Source organism: Xiphophorus hellerii, chromosome 21 (genome assembly GCF_003331165.1).
Source record: "Xiphophorus hellerii strain 12219 chromosome 21, Xiphophorus_hellerii-4.1, whole genome shotgun sequence".
Classification (NCBI taxonomy): Eukaryota; Metazoa; Chordata; class Actinopteri; order Cyprinodontiformes; family Poeciliidae; genus Xiphophorus; species Xiphophorus hellerii.
The window spans coordinates 17,904,905-17,922,648 of record NC_045692.1 but is presented as its reverse complement, the minus strand read 5'-3'; the positions used below and the strand labels follow the sequence as shown (position 1 = coordinate 17,922,648).

The 17,744-nt window shown below is 38.1% G+C and overlaps 1 protein-coding gene across 5 annotated transcripts in view; it reads left to right on the top strand.

Annotated features, from left to right (window-relative positions):
- The window catches only part of asap1b (ArfGAP with SH3 domain, ankyrin repeat and PH domain 1b), a 62,685-nt gene that overhangs the window by 35,978 nt on the left and 8,963 nt on the right, over positions 1-17,744 (top strand). For all 5 annotated transcript variants that reach the window (XM_032551037.1, XM_032551034.1, XM_032551036.1 and 2 more), the window contains 13 exons: positions 956-1,056; positions 1,149-1,218; positions 4,042-4,129; positions 5,051-5,099; positions 9,577-9,743; positions 11,424-11,557; positions 11,751-11,842; positions 11,913-12,099; positions 14,354-14,439; positions 14,782-14,897; positions 14,995-15,062; positions 16,284-16,391; positions 17,368-17,596. In XM_032551037.1, coding sequence (XP_032406928.1) covers positions 956-1,056; positions 1,149-1,218; positions 4,042-4,129; positions 5,051-5,099; positions 9,577-9,743; positions 11,424-11,557; positions 11,751-11,842; positions 11,913-12,099; positions 14,354-14,439; positions 14,782-14,897; positions 14,995-15,062; positions 16,284-16,391; positions 17,368-17,596 — 1,495 coding nt within the window. The remainder of the gene's footprint in view (positions 1-955; positions 1,057-1,148; positions 1,219-4,041; positions 4,130-5,050; positions 5,100-9,576; positions 9,744-11,423; positions 11,558-11,750; positions 11,843-11,912; positions 12,100-14,353; positions 14,440-14,781; positions 14,898-14,994; positions 15,063-16,283; positions 16,392-17,367; positions 17,597-17,744) is intronic.

Sequence of the window (17,744 nt, the reverse complement as noted above, 5' to 3'; positions counted from 1 at the left end):
TATGACTAGCATTGGTACATGTACGTGTGATTTTTAAAAAAAAAGGATGCAGTGCTTTGCTGCCAATTGTTTAGATAAGCGTCAAGGGTATCACATTTAACAGCTTAAAAAATAGCAATGGGGAAGTACGTACTGTAGGTCAGTTATGCTAGCTTGATTTTGACAACTTAGCATGTAGATATGGTGTGGAATCTGGTGTTTTGGTACAGCAGAAACAAAACCAAGGTGACCTACACACCAACTGTGACAGATCATCAGTAGCGCAGGTGTTTCAATTAGCTAATCAACCACTGCTGTGTTCAGATGATCACTTATTACTCTATGTTCTGGACTATAAGGCACACTTAAAAGTCTTTCATTTTATCAAAACACGGCAGGGCGCCTTATTTATTGTTCTGTAGTTAAACAGCCCCCTCTCGTGAATTAATATGGATTAATTCTGGTTGTGCTTTTTGATGTTTTAGCAATTCTGTGTGGTTCCTGGTGCTCGGTTTTAGTTACATTACGGCTACCAAAGTCAGGAGTGTCGAGGAGTAATAGTACTGTGCTTTGACTGACTGACTGACTGTTTGACTTAACTTTTTGGTGTTGAATCCTGACACACTATTTGAGCTGTTGTGAGTCAGTTGCTGTGGCAACGGGTCTGTGTGTAGCGCAGCTAGCAAAGAGCAGCCATAAAGGAGAACACGAGTAACTTTGAGTTGTTGTTCAGTTTTCTGCATGTTTTTTCCCTTTGCTGCAGTAAATTGACAATACCTACATCTCCAGGTTTCATTTTGTCAACATAATGGTTCTACCGACCTCCAGCGCAAAATTTCCAGATATAAACAAAAACATGCAACGTGTCTATAGTATGTCTGGGTCATCATTGCATGTTTTCATCAAAAATAATTTCCTAAAAGTGTTTACATTTACACTTCAATCTCGTGGATATGTTTTGTATGGCTCACCACAGGACTCGCAGAGTAAGCAGGGTGGCTACAGCATGCACCAGCTGCAGGGAAACAAAGAGTTTGGTAGTGAGAAGAAAGGCTACCTGCTAAAGAAGAGTGACGGGTAAGCTGCGAACGCCGTTGTGCTCGCACCATTAAAATTTAACGGACAGACGGCGAATGACAACCCTCTCTTAATGGGACATCCTCTCTCAGGCTGAGGAAGGTGTGGCAGAGGAGGCAGTGCTCGGTGAAGGGAGGCATCCTCACCATCTCTCATGCCACAGTGAGTACACACACACACCCGAACGCAGACGTATGAACTCTTCTAACCCCTCAGGAGTGACTGTGCGGATCAAAAGCAGAACATTGTGCAGGGAGAGGGTGTGTTGGGCTTTTCCAATCTGGAGGCTGGCAGAGTCGGATTGACATAGATAGGTTGCCATGGAAACTGCCCCTCTTCCTGCCCCCCCTCCCATCGGCACCCCTCCTCCTGCTGCCTGCTGCACCGCGGTGACTCATCCCTGATGGAGTGTGTGCGTACTGTTTAAGCTGGCACATCTTGAGCGCCGGCCTCACTCTTGTGCAGATCAGCCTGGTTTTTCCTCTTCCATTTAGGATGCAGGGGAATATTTATTTATTTTTATTTTTTTTTGCAAAAGTATTAAAATAAATTAAATCACAAGAGGGGTTAAATTAATTCACACTGTCCTGAGTGGCTTCTTAAAATAAAATCCACTCAGGATGTTAAAATAACTAACATCTAGTTTGGTTATTTTAAATAATTTGGTTCTGTGAATGACTTTATTTCAAGTGGTGAAAAAATTCTTATTGAAAAAGAGTAATTTATAAATTACAGTAACAGTACTGTTTTGTTTTCCTAACTCTGTTCCCTGCAACCTTTTGTGAAAGAGTTTAAAAACATTAATAAATTTTCGCTATGCCTCACACTAACATCAGCATGAATCACATATTTGACATTTCAGTATTGTTATTAAAATAACCTTCAACAATTATGATTCAGTTCCTTGTGGCTGTAAGGAACTGAATCATAAAAAGTTTTACAGATTTTAATTTGCATGTTTATTTTCTAGCAGCAGCAACTCCTGTAGTGCTGGTTCAAACATTTAGCATTTTTTAAATTTGATCACCTTTTACAGAATTTGTTTCCTGCCTTAAATTGTCTGCCTTTTAATCAGCAAGTTCCAGTGACTAAAGAAATACAACAAATAAGCACAGTTGAAACCTGCTATCACAGCTAGCAGCAGGGAAACATCTGGGGAATCTATGCAACAGCAAAGAGAAGCATCCCTAACCTAGCTAACAGCAGGAGGAAACCTAGTTAACAGAAGGAGGGAATCTAGCTAACTGTAGGAGGGAATCTCGCTAACTGCAGGAGGGAATCTCGCTAACTGTAGGAGGGAATCTCGCTAACTGTAGGAGGGAATCTCGCTAACTGCAGGAGGGAATCTCGCTAACTGCAGGAGGGAATCTAGCTAACAGCAGGAGGGAATCTCGCTAACTGCAGGAGGGAATCTAGCTAACAGCAGGAGGGAATCTAGCTAACTGCAGGAGGAAACCTAGCTAACAACAGGAGGAAATCTAGCTAACAGCAGGAGGAAACCTAGCTAACAGCAGGAGGAGACCTAGCTAACAGCAAGAGGAAACCTAGCTAACCTCATTAGCCTTGCTAACGGGTTTGAAAAATCAATTCGACATACCAAAACCAAGAAAAACTTGAGCAAACTTAGCTAACAGTGAGACAAAACCTATATAACATTGCTAGGAGCATGAGAAACCTAGTCATTGTAGCCAAAGATGGGAGAAAACATAGCTAATACTTAGCTAAAAGCCGAAAGAGTGAAAAAATTGTCATTTGTTTCCCTTCATTAGATGTTGAAAAAATTTAGGTTCCAGTGAGACAATAATACCTCCTGAAATGTTCTTATGTTAAACAAAATTACTATATAAAGAGTTGTATCTTGTCCTGTTGAACATCTACACACAGATAACTTCAGTCACTAAATCTGCTATTATTACCATAATCTGTGCATTCAGTGAGATATATCAACATTATTTGTTTTGGGTTTTTTTTTTAATGAAAACGAGTTTATAATTTACTCTATTCTGACATTCTGCTGCCATCATATGAAAGTTGCACTTTGATACCAGATGCTACATTTCATCTGCGCGTTATAATTAGTTTGCATTGTTAGTTTCAGTGTTGAATTGACTTGTTGGTTCTGTTAAGCTTGGATTGTTTAGCAGCTGTAACACAGCATGAAGGGGTTAGATTCATCTTTGTATAATGATTCTAATGATTCTTCACATAGAAGACAAAGATGTAATTTTTTTTCTACAGCTGTTGTCTCGCACCTCTCTATTTGTGCTACATGTCCAAAAGAAGAAATTACCTAAAAAGAATTTTTAAAAACCTGTTATGTGTTGGTCTGTTGCACAGTTTGACTAAATGTTTACATTTCCTGAAGCCCACTTGAGGTTAACATATTAAACTTATCATTTATCTTAATGTGACAGCAGTTTGCCACCTCTCTATTTGTTCTTCTTCATCTGAACTCTTGGTGACTTCAGTTGACAGCAGGCCAGCTTGGCTGCAAGGCTTATCTCAGCCTGTTAGCATTTCATTAGCACGTGCCCCGGTCTGTCCTCTGCCAGGACGCTGGCAGGACACGATGATCGCTGCGCTTGTGCCAACTAGGTGTGTTTTTACTGAATGGTCAAGTCCAGGTCCTTACTTGGGGAGCCAGGCTTCAGTTTTATAAATAATTTGAAGATAAAATTGCAAAGATACTCCTAAAAAGGCTACAAGAGGAGTTTAAACATGTTTTCAACAAATATGCAAATAATTTTGATAAAACATTTCATCTTTTATATTGTTTTTTTGTTTGGAGAAAACAAGTAATTCTCTTTATTGTAATACAGTTTATGGTGTTTTTCAGGTGCAGTCTGCAGTAGTATTTCTCATTTTTACATGTTGGATCATTGCAGTCACTTGAACAAGAAGCACTAGAAAAGACAAAACTTATAAAATATTAATCCATAATGTGTTCAGTCCATTGGATAAACCTCACTCTCTTTATAATTTCAGTCCAACAGGCAGCCTGTCAAACTCAACCTGCTCACCTGCCAGGTGAAGCCGAGCTCTGAGGACCGGAAATGCTTCGATCTAATTTCTCGTAAGTTTTAAAAAAATCTTACATTTTTCTGCTTACCTGAACTGTTTAGAAATATGCAAAGTTAGGAAAAAAGTATTTAAGTTCTGGATAAATATTAGTTTGAAAACTTTTACTGGCATTGCTTTTTAAAGAAATGACCATCTGATTTATTGACTTCATTGTTATTAATGAAGAAAATTCTTCACGCTGCAGTGCTCTTTGAAATTTAAATATTTAATCATAAAATAATCTTTAAAAAAGCCAAAAAGCATTCTTTGTTAAACAGTAACACAGCAAAATTCATACATTTTTCTGCTTACCTAAACTGTTTAGAAATGTGCAGAGTTCTTGCATACAAAACTTTTTTTTAAATTTTTTATTTTATTTTATTTATTTTAACCTCTGGATAATTATTTGTTTAAAAAAAATTAACTATTTCAAGAAAGAAATATGCGATTTATTGTTTTCATTGTGAAATAAATTTCTTCACGCTTCAGTTCTCTTTGAAATTATAAATATTTAATTGTAAAGTAATAAAAAAATGCCCTAAAGATTTTGTTAATGGTTAGTAGATTTTTATGTTTATTATTAACCCAAATATTATTAGTTTTAGGATTCAAATTATAGTTTGAGACAAGCTGCATGCTTTTGAACTGTAAATTGTAACTTTTTCATTGATAGACAATAAAACAAGCACTTTGGGTGTTTTTATTTTTTTTTTACTGAAAACAAACATTTTGAATATTCATTAGCTGTTCAAGAACATTATTTATTATCTCTCTGTTTTGTTGAAAATGCTTGAAAAATGAATGTGTGCAAACCGTTTTCTCTCTGAGTTTATGACATTTCTAAACGGTTTAACTTGTGACTGGTGCTCATTGTGTTATGAAATGCAAAACATTGGATTTACATGCTTGACATCCTGGTCTGTGGTCTCTGCAGATAACCGGACATATCACTTTCAAGCTGAAGACGAACAAGAGTTTGTCATGTGAGTATTTATAAAAAATTGTAAAAAATCCCATCTGGTAATCTGGGTTTTTGACCAACTTTTCATACAGATTCAATTAAAAAAATATTTAATTGGTAAAATCCAGAGTTTTTTCTTACACAAGAACCATTTTATTTGTTAAACAAAACTACTATTACAAGGATTTCATCCACATTTTCATCCACATTGATAAATTTTACTTTCAATTACTGCTGCAGTCTCAAAATAATTCATAGCGTCGAATAGAAGGCGAATGCAAATAAGACCCAGTCACAGGCACACCACATGCGACCAATCAAGGCCGTTTTTAGTTTCATTATATAAACCAGATAAAATGCCCAACAGTTTTGTTACATTGTAAGTTAGAATATGGCAAAGGCAGAACTGTTTAAGAAGATATAGTAAAAGAAGAGGTGATTGTTTTAGAAAATAATAATAGCAAAAGTTCTGATGCATCTGGAAACAGTTTTCATGTTTAAGGCTAGAGGAATTTCAGCTACAATGTGGCATAAAGAGGATATTATCAATAGCTCTGCCAGATTCTTGATGGTTTAAAACCGTCGACTGACTGTAAAACACCTTGAAGGCAGTAGCTAGTGTTGTGGCAGCGCTGTGGTACAGTATGCTCCTTTTGCTTCAGCACTTTCTGTTGAATCTCATTAAAATAACTTTAGATCTCTTAACAGTTTTGAAACTATAACTTTTTACACTCTTGATATACCCCTGTGACACTTTTGCACATCTGCGATACATGCCAACATCATCGGATGACATGTTGGGTAAATAAAGCTCCAGTTCTCCACGTTTGATTCTGTATCACCAGCTTAGTCAGCCTGTCATATCTGATTTTGGGTCAGTTGATCCTTTAATAAGTGACAAACAAAAACAACAATAAAAATTTTTGATTGTGACTTTATTTCACAGCTGAGCACTGTGATTACCACACTCTCGATCCCAATAGACATGCACTAATCAAACCATACAAAGCATGAAACTCTTCAAAGACGTGAGAAGAGTTGATACTCCCCAAACTACAATGAATTTCCTCAGGTTTGAACTCAGATAACGCCTTTTATAATATAGAAAATGGGAGTTTGCTAACACTTTATTTGAAGGGGTGTGCATAAGACTGACATGAAACTGTTATAAACATAATATAACACCTGTTATAAAGGAGTCCTCATGAATGTTTATGACTGTTGTTGACACTTTTAATGGACGTTTTATGCAGGTTTTAATGCATATTTACTTTAAGTGTCATTATTTGCCAAATAGTGCAAAGTTGACACTTTTAAGGCAACTTTTAGCGCAACTTTACATTAAAAGTGTCATTACTTACTGAATGACACTTCATGACAACAGTTATAAACATTCGTGAAGAGTCATTTATGTTCATAACAGGTGTTATGTCATGTTTATTCACAACTTTTCAAATAAAGTGTTACTGGGAGTTTTTACTTTAGTCAGAAGAATTGGCAAAACGTAGCTGAAAACCCATCATCATCTATTCTAACTTTTATAACTGAATACCTTTAGTTTGTTTAGTTTTTACTAACATTGAGTCAGCAGTTGTAGTGTATGCACACTATTTGAAGGAGTGTGCATAAGACTGACATACCACTATTATGAACATGAAGGAGTCTTCATGAATGTTTACAACTGTTGTCATAAAGTCTCTTTTGATAAATAATGACCTTATTAATGCAAAGTTGCACTAAAAGACCATTAAAAGTGTAAACTTTGCATTATTTGGTCAATAATGACCCTTTTAATGCAAAGTTCTTTTAAAATTTGCATTAAAAGTCCATTAATCGTGTCAACTTTGCATTAAAAGTGTCATTATTTACCGAATGACACTTCATGACAACAGTTATAAACATTCAGGAAGAGTCCTTCACGTTCATAACAGATGTTGTGTCAGTCTTATGCATATCCCTTTAAATAAAGTGCTTCCCGCTTTTCTTCTGGGATACTCTTATGTTTTTTTTTCTGATAACGTGAAACTGTGTTCATCCTTTTCGATGCATGTACTCTCTGCTGTTTCCTGTTATAAACTCCAAAATGAAGCGCTTGTATGTTACTGGGATTCCCTTAGAAATATCCACTATCCCATTGCTTGTGCACCCACCCTATGCCTCAGCTGGATTAGAAGCACATTAAACTTCACATTTTATTTCAGCCGTTGCTTAAAATATCCTCATTTCTTCACACATATACATGTAATCTAACAGATCTTTTTGCCCATTCTGTGGGGGCTCCTCACAGCTTTAAAGGCGTAACAAATGGAGTCCAAATGTCAGTCTCATTAAGCTTTGTGTATATACATGTGCGGTGAGCGATGGAGGGTTAGTGCAGTGCACAGGGCATGTTTGAAAGAGCTACAGTGCTTCCTGTCTGAGTGATGGGTAGTGACCACAGTCCTGCGTGGGTGTTTCTTTTTGAGTCAGTTGATCTTGTTCTCAGAGAAAAGCAGAAGTATACTGAAGGAAAGAAAATCATATTCAGAAGTTAAGAGTTGAAATTCTTTATTGTTGGGAAAATATTCGTTTTTCTCCAATTTTCTTTACGCTGTCCAAACAAAGGGACTTTGGAGTAGGTTATGAAAGTGTATTTCATTTGTTTGCAGTGAGACTTTCCTCTTAGTTTATAACATAAGAAAATAAATGCATATTCTGACTAAATGTGGACCTGTGTAGGTTAATTGAAAAAGAAAAATGCTCAAGATTTGCATTAAAAAAGCAAGAAGAAGTGAAAAACTGTGCAAATAGAGACGTGCAAATAACAGCAGAGTTGTAAAAACTCATCGAGTTTGTTGGGAGTGGTGATGTGGTGAGTGGTCTTAGAGCTGATAGGAGCAAGGATCTGTGATCATGCTTCTTTTTGCACCCAGGTTGCAACAGCCTGTCTCTAAATGAGCTTTTTCAAAGATTATGCTTTCATTTATTTTCTGTTCTGTTGATGACCATTTCTTTAAAACAAACTACTCAGATTTATCATGCAATCAAGCATGAAAACGCTCATAAAGTATCTGTTCAGTTCGTATTTGTTCCATTCTTAATCATTACAATTACATTTCTGCCCACTGCTACTTCATACCAATATGTCTCACTTTTGCATATCAGTTTATTTCTCTTAATAGTGAAATATTTTGATGTATAAAAATAACATTTTCTAAAGGCTTAATATTGTAACATATTTTCCTGTATTTGGGACAGTTTTTGCGAATGAAATATAACAGATTATGATCCCTGATCCAATTAAAACTGTCAATTTACCTGCTGATAGACATATAGTGTGAATGCTGTAGGCATTCATTAGTGTGAATGCTCTAGGCATTCACACTATTGAGTTCCACTTTTCTGGTTGCTCCATAAATTTCGCCGCGCTTCTTCTCCTGCATACTTTGTGCTATTTTAACCATTCAACTTTTATATTATTCAGCTTGCTCTCCTAATGCCGGCTATATCTCTTGGAATTCATAACCTTCATACTTTTTATAATATTCAGCTTTTTATGAATTTTTCTCCCCGTGGGGGAAACCGCTCCATCCGGTGGCAGAATTGAGAATTACAATATAAAATGTCCGTTGTGTTTCACAGTGGATGCTTTAGGTCCTGCCTATTAATGGCAATCAATCATCCAGTTTCACGTCTGTCATGGAGGAAACAAAGCAGTGGCCATTTTGAAGTTTTGTAGTTTAACAGCTTTTATGCTGTTTAAAACCTGGGAATAATTTGAGCTTTTGACGTTGCTTTTTTTGTGCTGCATGTACAAAAACAGGCATGTGGCATGTTTTTTGTAGTCACTGTGCTAAACGATGCTTCCAAACAAATGTTGATATTTCAGGAACCATAAAAGGTATGGATTTAATTCATCCACCATTTTTGTTAGAAGGAATAGGAGAATGTTTCTGTCCTTTTCAAATTTGGGGGTTTACATTAGTTTTTTTGTTTTTTTTTTACATTGAACATATTACTGTAACCCAGCATACTAGTGTTATCTTAGATGCTATCCTTAGTATTTTAGCTAGTTTTAGCTTTTTAGCTAATTTTGGCTTTTACCTGGGTTTTTCACACTTCATGGACTATTTCTTACCTTTCTGCAAGTCTTCAGCAGTTGGCTTCAAACTATTTTGCCATTTTCACCAAAAGCATTCAGCATTGAGCATTCAGCATTCACACTTGCATTTTCATAGGAAATGCACACTTTCTAGTTATTGACTGCATTATTATGTCATTACCATTACATTCCTTGAAAATGGTGTCAAAACATCAAAATTATTGTTTATCGGAAAATTTGTGAAGTCATGCACTCCGCAGATCTGAGTATCTGGCTGAATAGAAGCCATGAAGGACTGTTTATAGTCTCCAACATGCCATGTTTGTCAGATGATGGCAAAATAAAAAATGATGCACTTTGTTTCTGTTTGTGTTCTAACTTTTATTTTTCAGGACAATAATTCTGTCCCGTCTTGCAGATGGATCTCCGTGCTAACCAACAGCAAGGAGGAGGCTTTAAACATGGCTTTCCGAGGTGAGCAGAGCAGCGGCGGGGAGGATGGATTAGAGGACTTGACTAAAGCCATCATAGAAGACGTGCTACGCATGCCAGGCAACGAGATCTGCTGCGACTGCGGAGCTGCAGGTCTGTGCTGCTGCTGTCCACAGAGACACAGTGCTGAGTCAAGCCTCACCTTGTCCTGAGAAGAGGAGCCAGCTTCCTCCTCTGGCTCCTCCTTCCTACCTCCTCTTAGCTGGAAATGTTTTATTTAAACCAACAAGCCACTTTTGCTGAGTCACTGTACTCAAGTAAGAGTACAGATATTTCATAATAAAATTGCTCAAGTAAAAGTAGAAAGTAATTTAAAAAAAAAAAGTTACTCAAGTAAATATATCTGGTCCTGAATAAACCAGAGTATGAATGCTAAAGCTGTTAGCATGAAGCAAAGAGTCAGCACTCCTGCAGACATTCAGGCTTCTGACAGTGAACACACACATCGCATGTTTGCATACACAGATCCACACACACCATCAGCAGCTTTCTGACTGACCAAAGGCAGGAGTTTAAGTTCTGAAGGATAAAAAAAACAACATTTCAAGGCTTGAGAAACAACAACATTACATCACTTTGTTACACAAGTCACACACGCGCCGCCGACCCCTGCAATCTGAGGGAAAGAGAGGCAATTTGTCGCGTCTGTGCTCTTGTTGCTGCATCCATCGATACGCCCAGATTTGGTTATAAATGTGTTTCGGATGTCTCATTTTCTTAATGAGATTCAACCGCTAGTGTTGCTTTTCTTCTCTTAGCATCGCTCTACCTTGGCGAGAGAAGAAAGAGGTTGTCATTGAAGCTGAGATCCTGCTCTTCTTCCTGTGTGTGATTTGCAGCATCAGAGGTCACCCTGCAGTTCATCACTCATCATGCTCAATATGCTCTCTGTGGCCTGTCACCGGCTAGTATCTGGTCATTGTGTATATCTGGTCAACTCGTTTGTTTTTGAGCTTTTTCTACTGTTTTCACTGAATCACAGAGTTGGGAGATGATTGAGTTATAGCTGACTAACATAGTGATGCTTACCTTGGTTAGTGGTTCACTGATGTTTGAGCTGTTTTTTTTAACTTGTGAGACCAGATGTCTCTGGTTGAATGTTTAAATGTTGCTTAGTTACCACTTGAACAAACATCTGATGACAGCAGAGATCAATGAAACGTTGCTTCATCCATTTCTAAATCGGTTTTTATCTCAGTTATGACAAAATGAACAGCTAGCATAAACAAGGTCCATCCGTCTGTCCGTCCGTCCGTCCGTCCGTCCATCCATCCATCCATCCATGTTCTCATTGATCTTTAATCCATCTATACATATAATTTTTAAATGTTTGTGACTGTGGAAGTACTTTTGTTTTTTTTTTCCTAACTACTTTTACATCATTTTAGAAACTGGCCAAAAGGGAATAAGAAATCAACACCTCTGTTTTTATTTGTTTGACATGATTGTGATTTTGGCAATCAAGTTTCCTGGTGATCATGTTAGATTTCTGTTTGTTGTGTTAGTATCCAGATTTAGGAACCACTCCTCTGTTGAATTGTTGCGTAACATAAATATTGTAAAAGGTGAAGTGTGTATATTAATCAAGCTGTCAAATCAACTTGGAACTCCTGCTATTATTTTAGTCAGACACTGAAGGCCTCAGTTTGAAGTTGATGTGTGTTAGGTTTGGATTTCTCATTATTTTCTGGCAACTCATTTCATATTCTGCAGTAAATTGTTCTCACTCCTCAGTCTGACGTACGTATTAAACTCTGGTTCCCGTCATTGCAGAGCCGAAGTGGCTGTCCACCAACCTGGGGATCCTGACCTGCATCGAATGTTCTGGGATCCACCGTGAGATGGGCGTCCACATCTCCCGCATCCAGTCCATGGAGCTGGACAAGCTGGGGACCTCAGAACTGTTGGTGAGGCTCACTAATCATTGATTATTGATTTATGTTCGACTATGGGTCATGCTGCTTTTTACTAATATAAGACATCCATCTATCCCTGTCATCCACCCACCCATCCATCTGCACACACACCCACACACACATTCATTACAGCTTGTGAATTGTAATAACCAGATCTGACTGCATGTTTCTGTCTTTCTCTCAGTTGGCCAAGAATGTAGGAAACAGTAGTTTCAATGAAATCATGGAGGCCAACCTCCCCTCCCCTTCTCCAAAACCCAGCCCCTCAAGTGACATGTAAGTACTGCTCCCAACCAGGCGTCTCCTTCACAGAAAACCTTCTTGAGAAACTCGACTTTGTCCTCAGGACGGTGAGGAAGGAGTTCATCAACGCCAAGTACGTGGACCACAAGTACGCGAAGAAGACGTGCACGTCGGCGGCGGCCAAGATGATCGAGTTGTTTGAGGCCATCCAGACCCGGGACTTGCTGGCTCTCATTCAGGTCTATGCCGAGGGGGTGGAGCTGATGGAGCCGCTGCCGGAGACAGGACAGGTGAGTGGGACCGCTGCGTCACCGCTGAGCGTGTCCAGAGAGTTCTGTTGGTACATGATGCCAAATTTTTCTGCACAACCATGTTTTGATTTTTTGTTCCATTTTGCTTTCTTAAATCCTAGATCAAGCTGAAAGGCGTGCTCTGGAAATGAATGCATTTAATTTAAAATGACAATTGACATAAATTTTTTATTTTCCTTGTATAGAGAAATGTTAGTTTAAGCCAGCTGATCCAGGCATATGAATTATTCAATCATTAAACGTTTGAATAGACTGGAGCGATAAACTAGTGTTGATTTTAACTAGGTTCATCCAAAAATACCAAAGAAAGAGTCTTAAACATGCAAAGATTATGTATTGTAGAACCAAGATAGGCTTATTGTAAATCATAGAAATGCTTTAATTTGTCTCAATAAACAAAGAACAAATTTTGAAGAAGTTTAGGTTGAAAACATCTCCACAGAAAGACCAAAAAACAGAATAAGGAAATAAAAGGTGTGAATTTATTTATTTTTTCTCAAAAGGTCTCACTGATTATTTCTGTGGTGCTGATTACCTCTTCATTCTCCTGTTCTAATCAGATAAATCTCTTTTTTTCTCACACTGTTTTCATTTTAATCTTATTTGGAAATGTTGGAAATAGTAAAAGATTTGGAGTCAGACAAAGGTTACGGTTGTGACTCAAATTAATTATGTTTACCGTTTGCACCAATACATTAACAGAATTACTAAATATAATTTTATTCATATTTGAAACAGATACACACACTTCATATTGTATAATTAATAAGTGATGTATGGTATATAATTAAAATATTAATTTGGTAATGACGCTAGAAGTGACACCAGTGGTGTAAAATATTTGTTCATAACACAAAGTACAATGACAGCCACACAATTTATACATGCAAAAAAAGTATGAGTAAATAAGTTAATCTTCTTCCCACTCCTTTGTTTTTTTAGCTAAATGCCTATATATGTTTTATTATAATAGGCATGTTTTTCTTCTGTATTGCTTTAAATAAAGCAATAAATAAGTTTTAAAAAGCTATTTGTCCACAGTAAAGGTAAATGTATTTGTAGGAATCAACATCAGGCCTTCAAATGTAAGAATGCTGCACCAGATGTTAGGCATGGTGGTGGCCGCATTATGCTGAGATTCTGTTCTGCTGCCTGGCTGGTTGTGATTCACTCAAATAGAAGGAAGGACAGAGCCACACATTAAAATCATTAACTCCAAGTTTTGCATTCATTAATTTACCAATGAATGCAAAAACATAAAATAAATACTCAGGCACAGATATATGTAGTAAAATCCCGTAATATATCCATTTAAAATCCCCAGCAGTCGACAGATCTCAGAGGGTTTCATCGTTAAGTGACTTGAAAAACCCAACAATAAGATATTTTTTACCAACTCCAGGAAAGAAATGGGTGTAAGCGACTGGAAAAAGTCTGAGTCATCTGTCAGACTTTACCACAGCAGGTGCTGCTAGCCAGCAAACCACTGCCACTTAAATCTGCAACATCTGTGTGGATTCCTTATTCCCTTAAAGGGCGACACATGTGCTCTTGTGTCTGTTTTTTTTCTTCTTTTATTTATTTTGCCGCACTGCCCATTTCCTGCAGTTTGCTCTCCGTTTGCGGCGCCTCTTCAGGCGTTTAATGAAAGTTAAATAACGGGCGGTGGAGACGGCACGCGTGATCAGATTTAATCCGACGTAAATGGGTCAGGGTTTTACAACGCCAACATGGTAGTTCCTCTGATTAAAAAATTAGGTGTGCGACGGTGCAGGAGAGTAACAAGGATGAGAGGATATGATTTGGTGACGAAGGGAGCTGCTGCTGCTGCTGCTGCTGCTGCTATTGCTGTCGTCTGCACTGTGAAGTCTGAGTCACCTCTATCTGATCTGCTGCTGTCAGTAACTCCGATTGCTGCAAAGTGACATCCAAACCCCGGCTTTACACGGCATAAAAAGGCTAGTCCATCCTTTGACCTTTTCAAAGGTGGATGTAGTAATTGTTTTCTCATATTTCAATCCCTGTTTGTGAATTTAAAACATTTTTTAGAGGCAAAATTTTGCAAAAACCCAGCTTTAACAATGCAGAATTGCTATTTTTATCAGCCATTTTGTTTACTGCAGTTTGTTTAAATCCTCAAACAACCTCTCACACCCCTACACACACACACACACACACCACAGAATGGATGTTGCCTAAGTGTGGCTCTGCTGTGTTTGATGGCCCCCTGCAGGAAGCTGGAGAGACAGCTCTGCACTACGCTGTCCGGACCGCCGACCAGACCTCACTGCATCTGGTGGACTTCCTTGTGCAGAACAGGTAGCGAAGAATTAATCCATACATGTGTGGATTAACTCTATATCTGCAAGAGAAGGAAAACTTTTCTGCAGAAACAAATTGTATTAGTCTCTTTTTTTATATAAAGCTGAAGAGCAGAGGTAGGCTTAGTGCTACTCTGCTCAGATTCCCACAAGGCAAAAAGAAATGGGTCAAGCTCTTGCTCTCTGCTTTAATTTATTCCCTTTTTTCAATTGCTTATCCACCACAGTGTTAAAGCTTTAAATAATAACCTCACTTATTAGATGTAATTTCTTAAAATGTTGCATAATTACATGTTAGACAGATACAAAAAGTAAGGAATCAAAGTGTTTTTTCCTGCAGTGGTAACCTGGATAAGCAGACCGAGTGGGGGAACACCGCCCTGCATTACTGCTGCATGTACGAAAAGCCCGAGTGCCTCAAGTTGCTCTTGAGAGGCAAGCCGGCCACCGACATCGGTGAGTCACGCTCATCCTCTGCCGTCTGTGCGCGCGCATCAGCCTCAAAGTGTTAATCATTTTCTTCTTTTTTTTCTGCCTCTTTCCCCTTCCTCAGCCAATCAGAATGGAGAGACGGCCCTGGATGTTGCCAGGCGACTGAGGAACAGTCAGTGCGAGGAGGCAGTAAGTGCAGCTGGAAACGATGGATGTCGGAGGAGAAAATACAGAAATAAACCCTCCGGTTAAAGCCATAAAAACACACTAAAAACACAAACATCAGTTTGGTTAAATTAGAGATTTTTGGAGCTTAAAACAAACCAGATAGGATTGATACTGAGGAGAAATGAGGGTGTTTAGCCAGAACACTAGATGGCAGTGTTGAGTCTGTGTTGAGCCTCAGGCACCTGGGACAACAGAGTGGAAGAAATTGTTAATGTTCTTGTTATTAATGCAAATATGAGCAGACTGTTTTGCACCCACTGTATGTAGAATTTAAAATACATTTTACATTTATTTTTTTAAACACACACCCCCTTATTTTGCCTACTTACAGCAAACTTCAATGTATTTTGTGTTTTACCAACACAAAGTAGTGCTTGATTGTGAATTGGACAAAAAATAAGAATTATTATTCACAACACTAAACACTAATCAACATTCTGATGTGTAATGATGTCTCTTGTTGATTTTTGTGTTTTTATGAAGAACTTTGAACTGCCTTGTTGCTGAAATATTCAATACAAATAAACCTGATTGGTTGATTCACAAATATACAGCTGAAAAGTGTGGCATGCATTTGTATTGAGCCCCCTTTATTTTAACATCACTAATATTAGTTCTTCAACCTGCAAATATGGCCTGTGGTGTAGATACTTTCATCCTAAAACATGGTGGTGAAAGTATCATGCTGTGGCTTTATGGTACATATGGTAAAAGATTTGCAGCTGTAATTGCAGAAGCAGGACGTTCTGGAGATGGATATTTATTTTTAGTTACAAAATAAAATGTTTAAAACAATTTTTGTTTGTTTGTTTCCACTTGTTGCAACCCAGCTCACCAAGCTGCAACTGGTTCTAAAGGAAAGTGGTTTCCTCATTTTCTTTTGCCAGACAGAAATATAAACAAACAATAAGAGTGAGTCAAATTTAAAATGACCAAGACACTTGAAGTCTTCTTAGTTATGCTTTAAGTTGTGTTGGTTTTTCACAAAAATGGCACTAAATTCAGTAAATATAAAGAAGGTACAAGTGTGTAAATACTTTTGCAAATCTAACTCATGACTTTCCTGCTGGCCACAGCCTTTTGTGTTTTTATTCACAGAAGACACGAAAGGTAGGGTTTTTCATGAAGCATAATTTTAGATGTTGATTTTAGTGTTTTTGTGGGTTTTTTTCTCTGATTCAGCTCGTCCAGGCTGCAGAGGGGAAGTTCAATCCTCACATCCATGTGGAGTACGAGTGGAGCCTCAGACTGGAGGAGATGGACGAGAGCGACGACGACCTGGACGACAAGGTGATGACTCGGTCTTTATGTCTCCACATCTTCTGGTTTTAAGAAACAAAATTTAAAAATAGAAGCATAAAATTTAAGGCCAGGCCTTTGCTGCCTTAATTTATATTAACTAATTAAATAGATTTTATTGCATTAGAAATCTTCACGCAATTATTCGCGTTTTTCTTTTTTACATATAAAAAGTCAGGAACAGGTTTTGTTTTTATGGTATTTATTATTTGAGGTGATGCTTCCCATTTTTGTTCAATTCTGTTTGTTTGTACCAGAAATGCTGTGTGGATAAAATCACTTCGACTTTCTGCTTCCTTCCTTATGTACGACCTTAAATGGATAAAGTCTTTCTAAATACAAAAATAATTTTAAAAAAATAAATAAAAAATAAAGTCCTGAGCAGGAATCTATGTGTTGTGTTTTTGGTACACCCATAAATCTGACGCAGAAGCGGCATGTGCAAACAACAGCGATGGTCAAAAAAGCTGCGATTCTTTCCCCACTGGGAGTTAAGTTTTGTTTCAAAAACGATCTGATGTGGCGTGCGAAAGGCTGTCGTGCCGACATACAATTTTGAAACAAATTGCGTTTCATTTAATGCTGTGAATTGATTAAAAGATGTAATCAGATTAATCACACTGCCTAAGTTTGTAAGCATTAGATATAAATATCAACACAGTTGTGGTTCTTGCAGGAATGGTGTTGTGGACAAGCCACACTCAAACCAATTAAAATGCCATAAATTATCTGTTTGTTTTCTTTTTTTAAGCAGAAAGTAGTTAATATAGTCTCCCAGTATTCAACAGCAACTAAGGGAAACTTAGTCCTCTGCATACAAGTAGCCGTAAACTTGTTCAACTGACAGAGAAGATGTATTTTATTTTCTAGTTCTTGATGCCTCAGTTTTCCAGGTTTTTATGTTCAGGAAGTTTTACAGGAAGTCATTTTGAGACTGATTGGTGTCTTTGTCCGCGTCCCTCTCCAGCCCAGTCCCATCAAGAAGGACCGCTCTCCCAGGCCGCAGAGCTTCTGCCACTCCTCCAGCCTGTCGCCCCACGACAAGCTCTCCCTGCCTGGCTTCATCAGCCAGAGGGACAAGCAGCAGCGACTCTCCTACAGCGCCTTCACCAACCAGATGTACAGCGCATCCACCGACCTCAGCTCCTCCCCCGTGGCTGATGGGCCGCCGCTGCCGCCCAGGAACCAGGGCAAAGGTCAGACATGCCTGCTCCGAGAGCGTCCGCTATTATTCCAGCTGGGTTTCAGAGTTTATCTGCTTTTTGAAATTCAAATTCAGGATCCTGCAGATATCAATGCAAATGTGAGCTTCTAATCCAAGGAGGCATAAAAGGCTGTGCACTG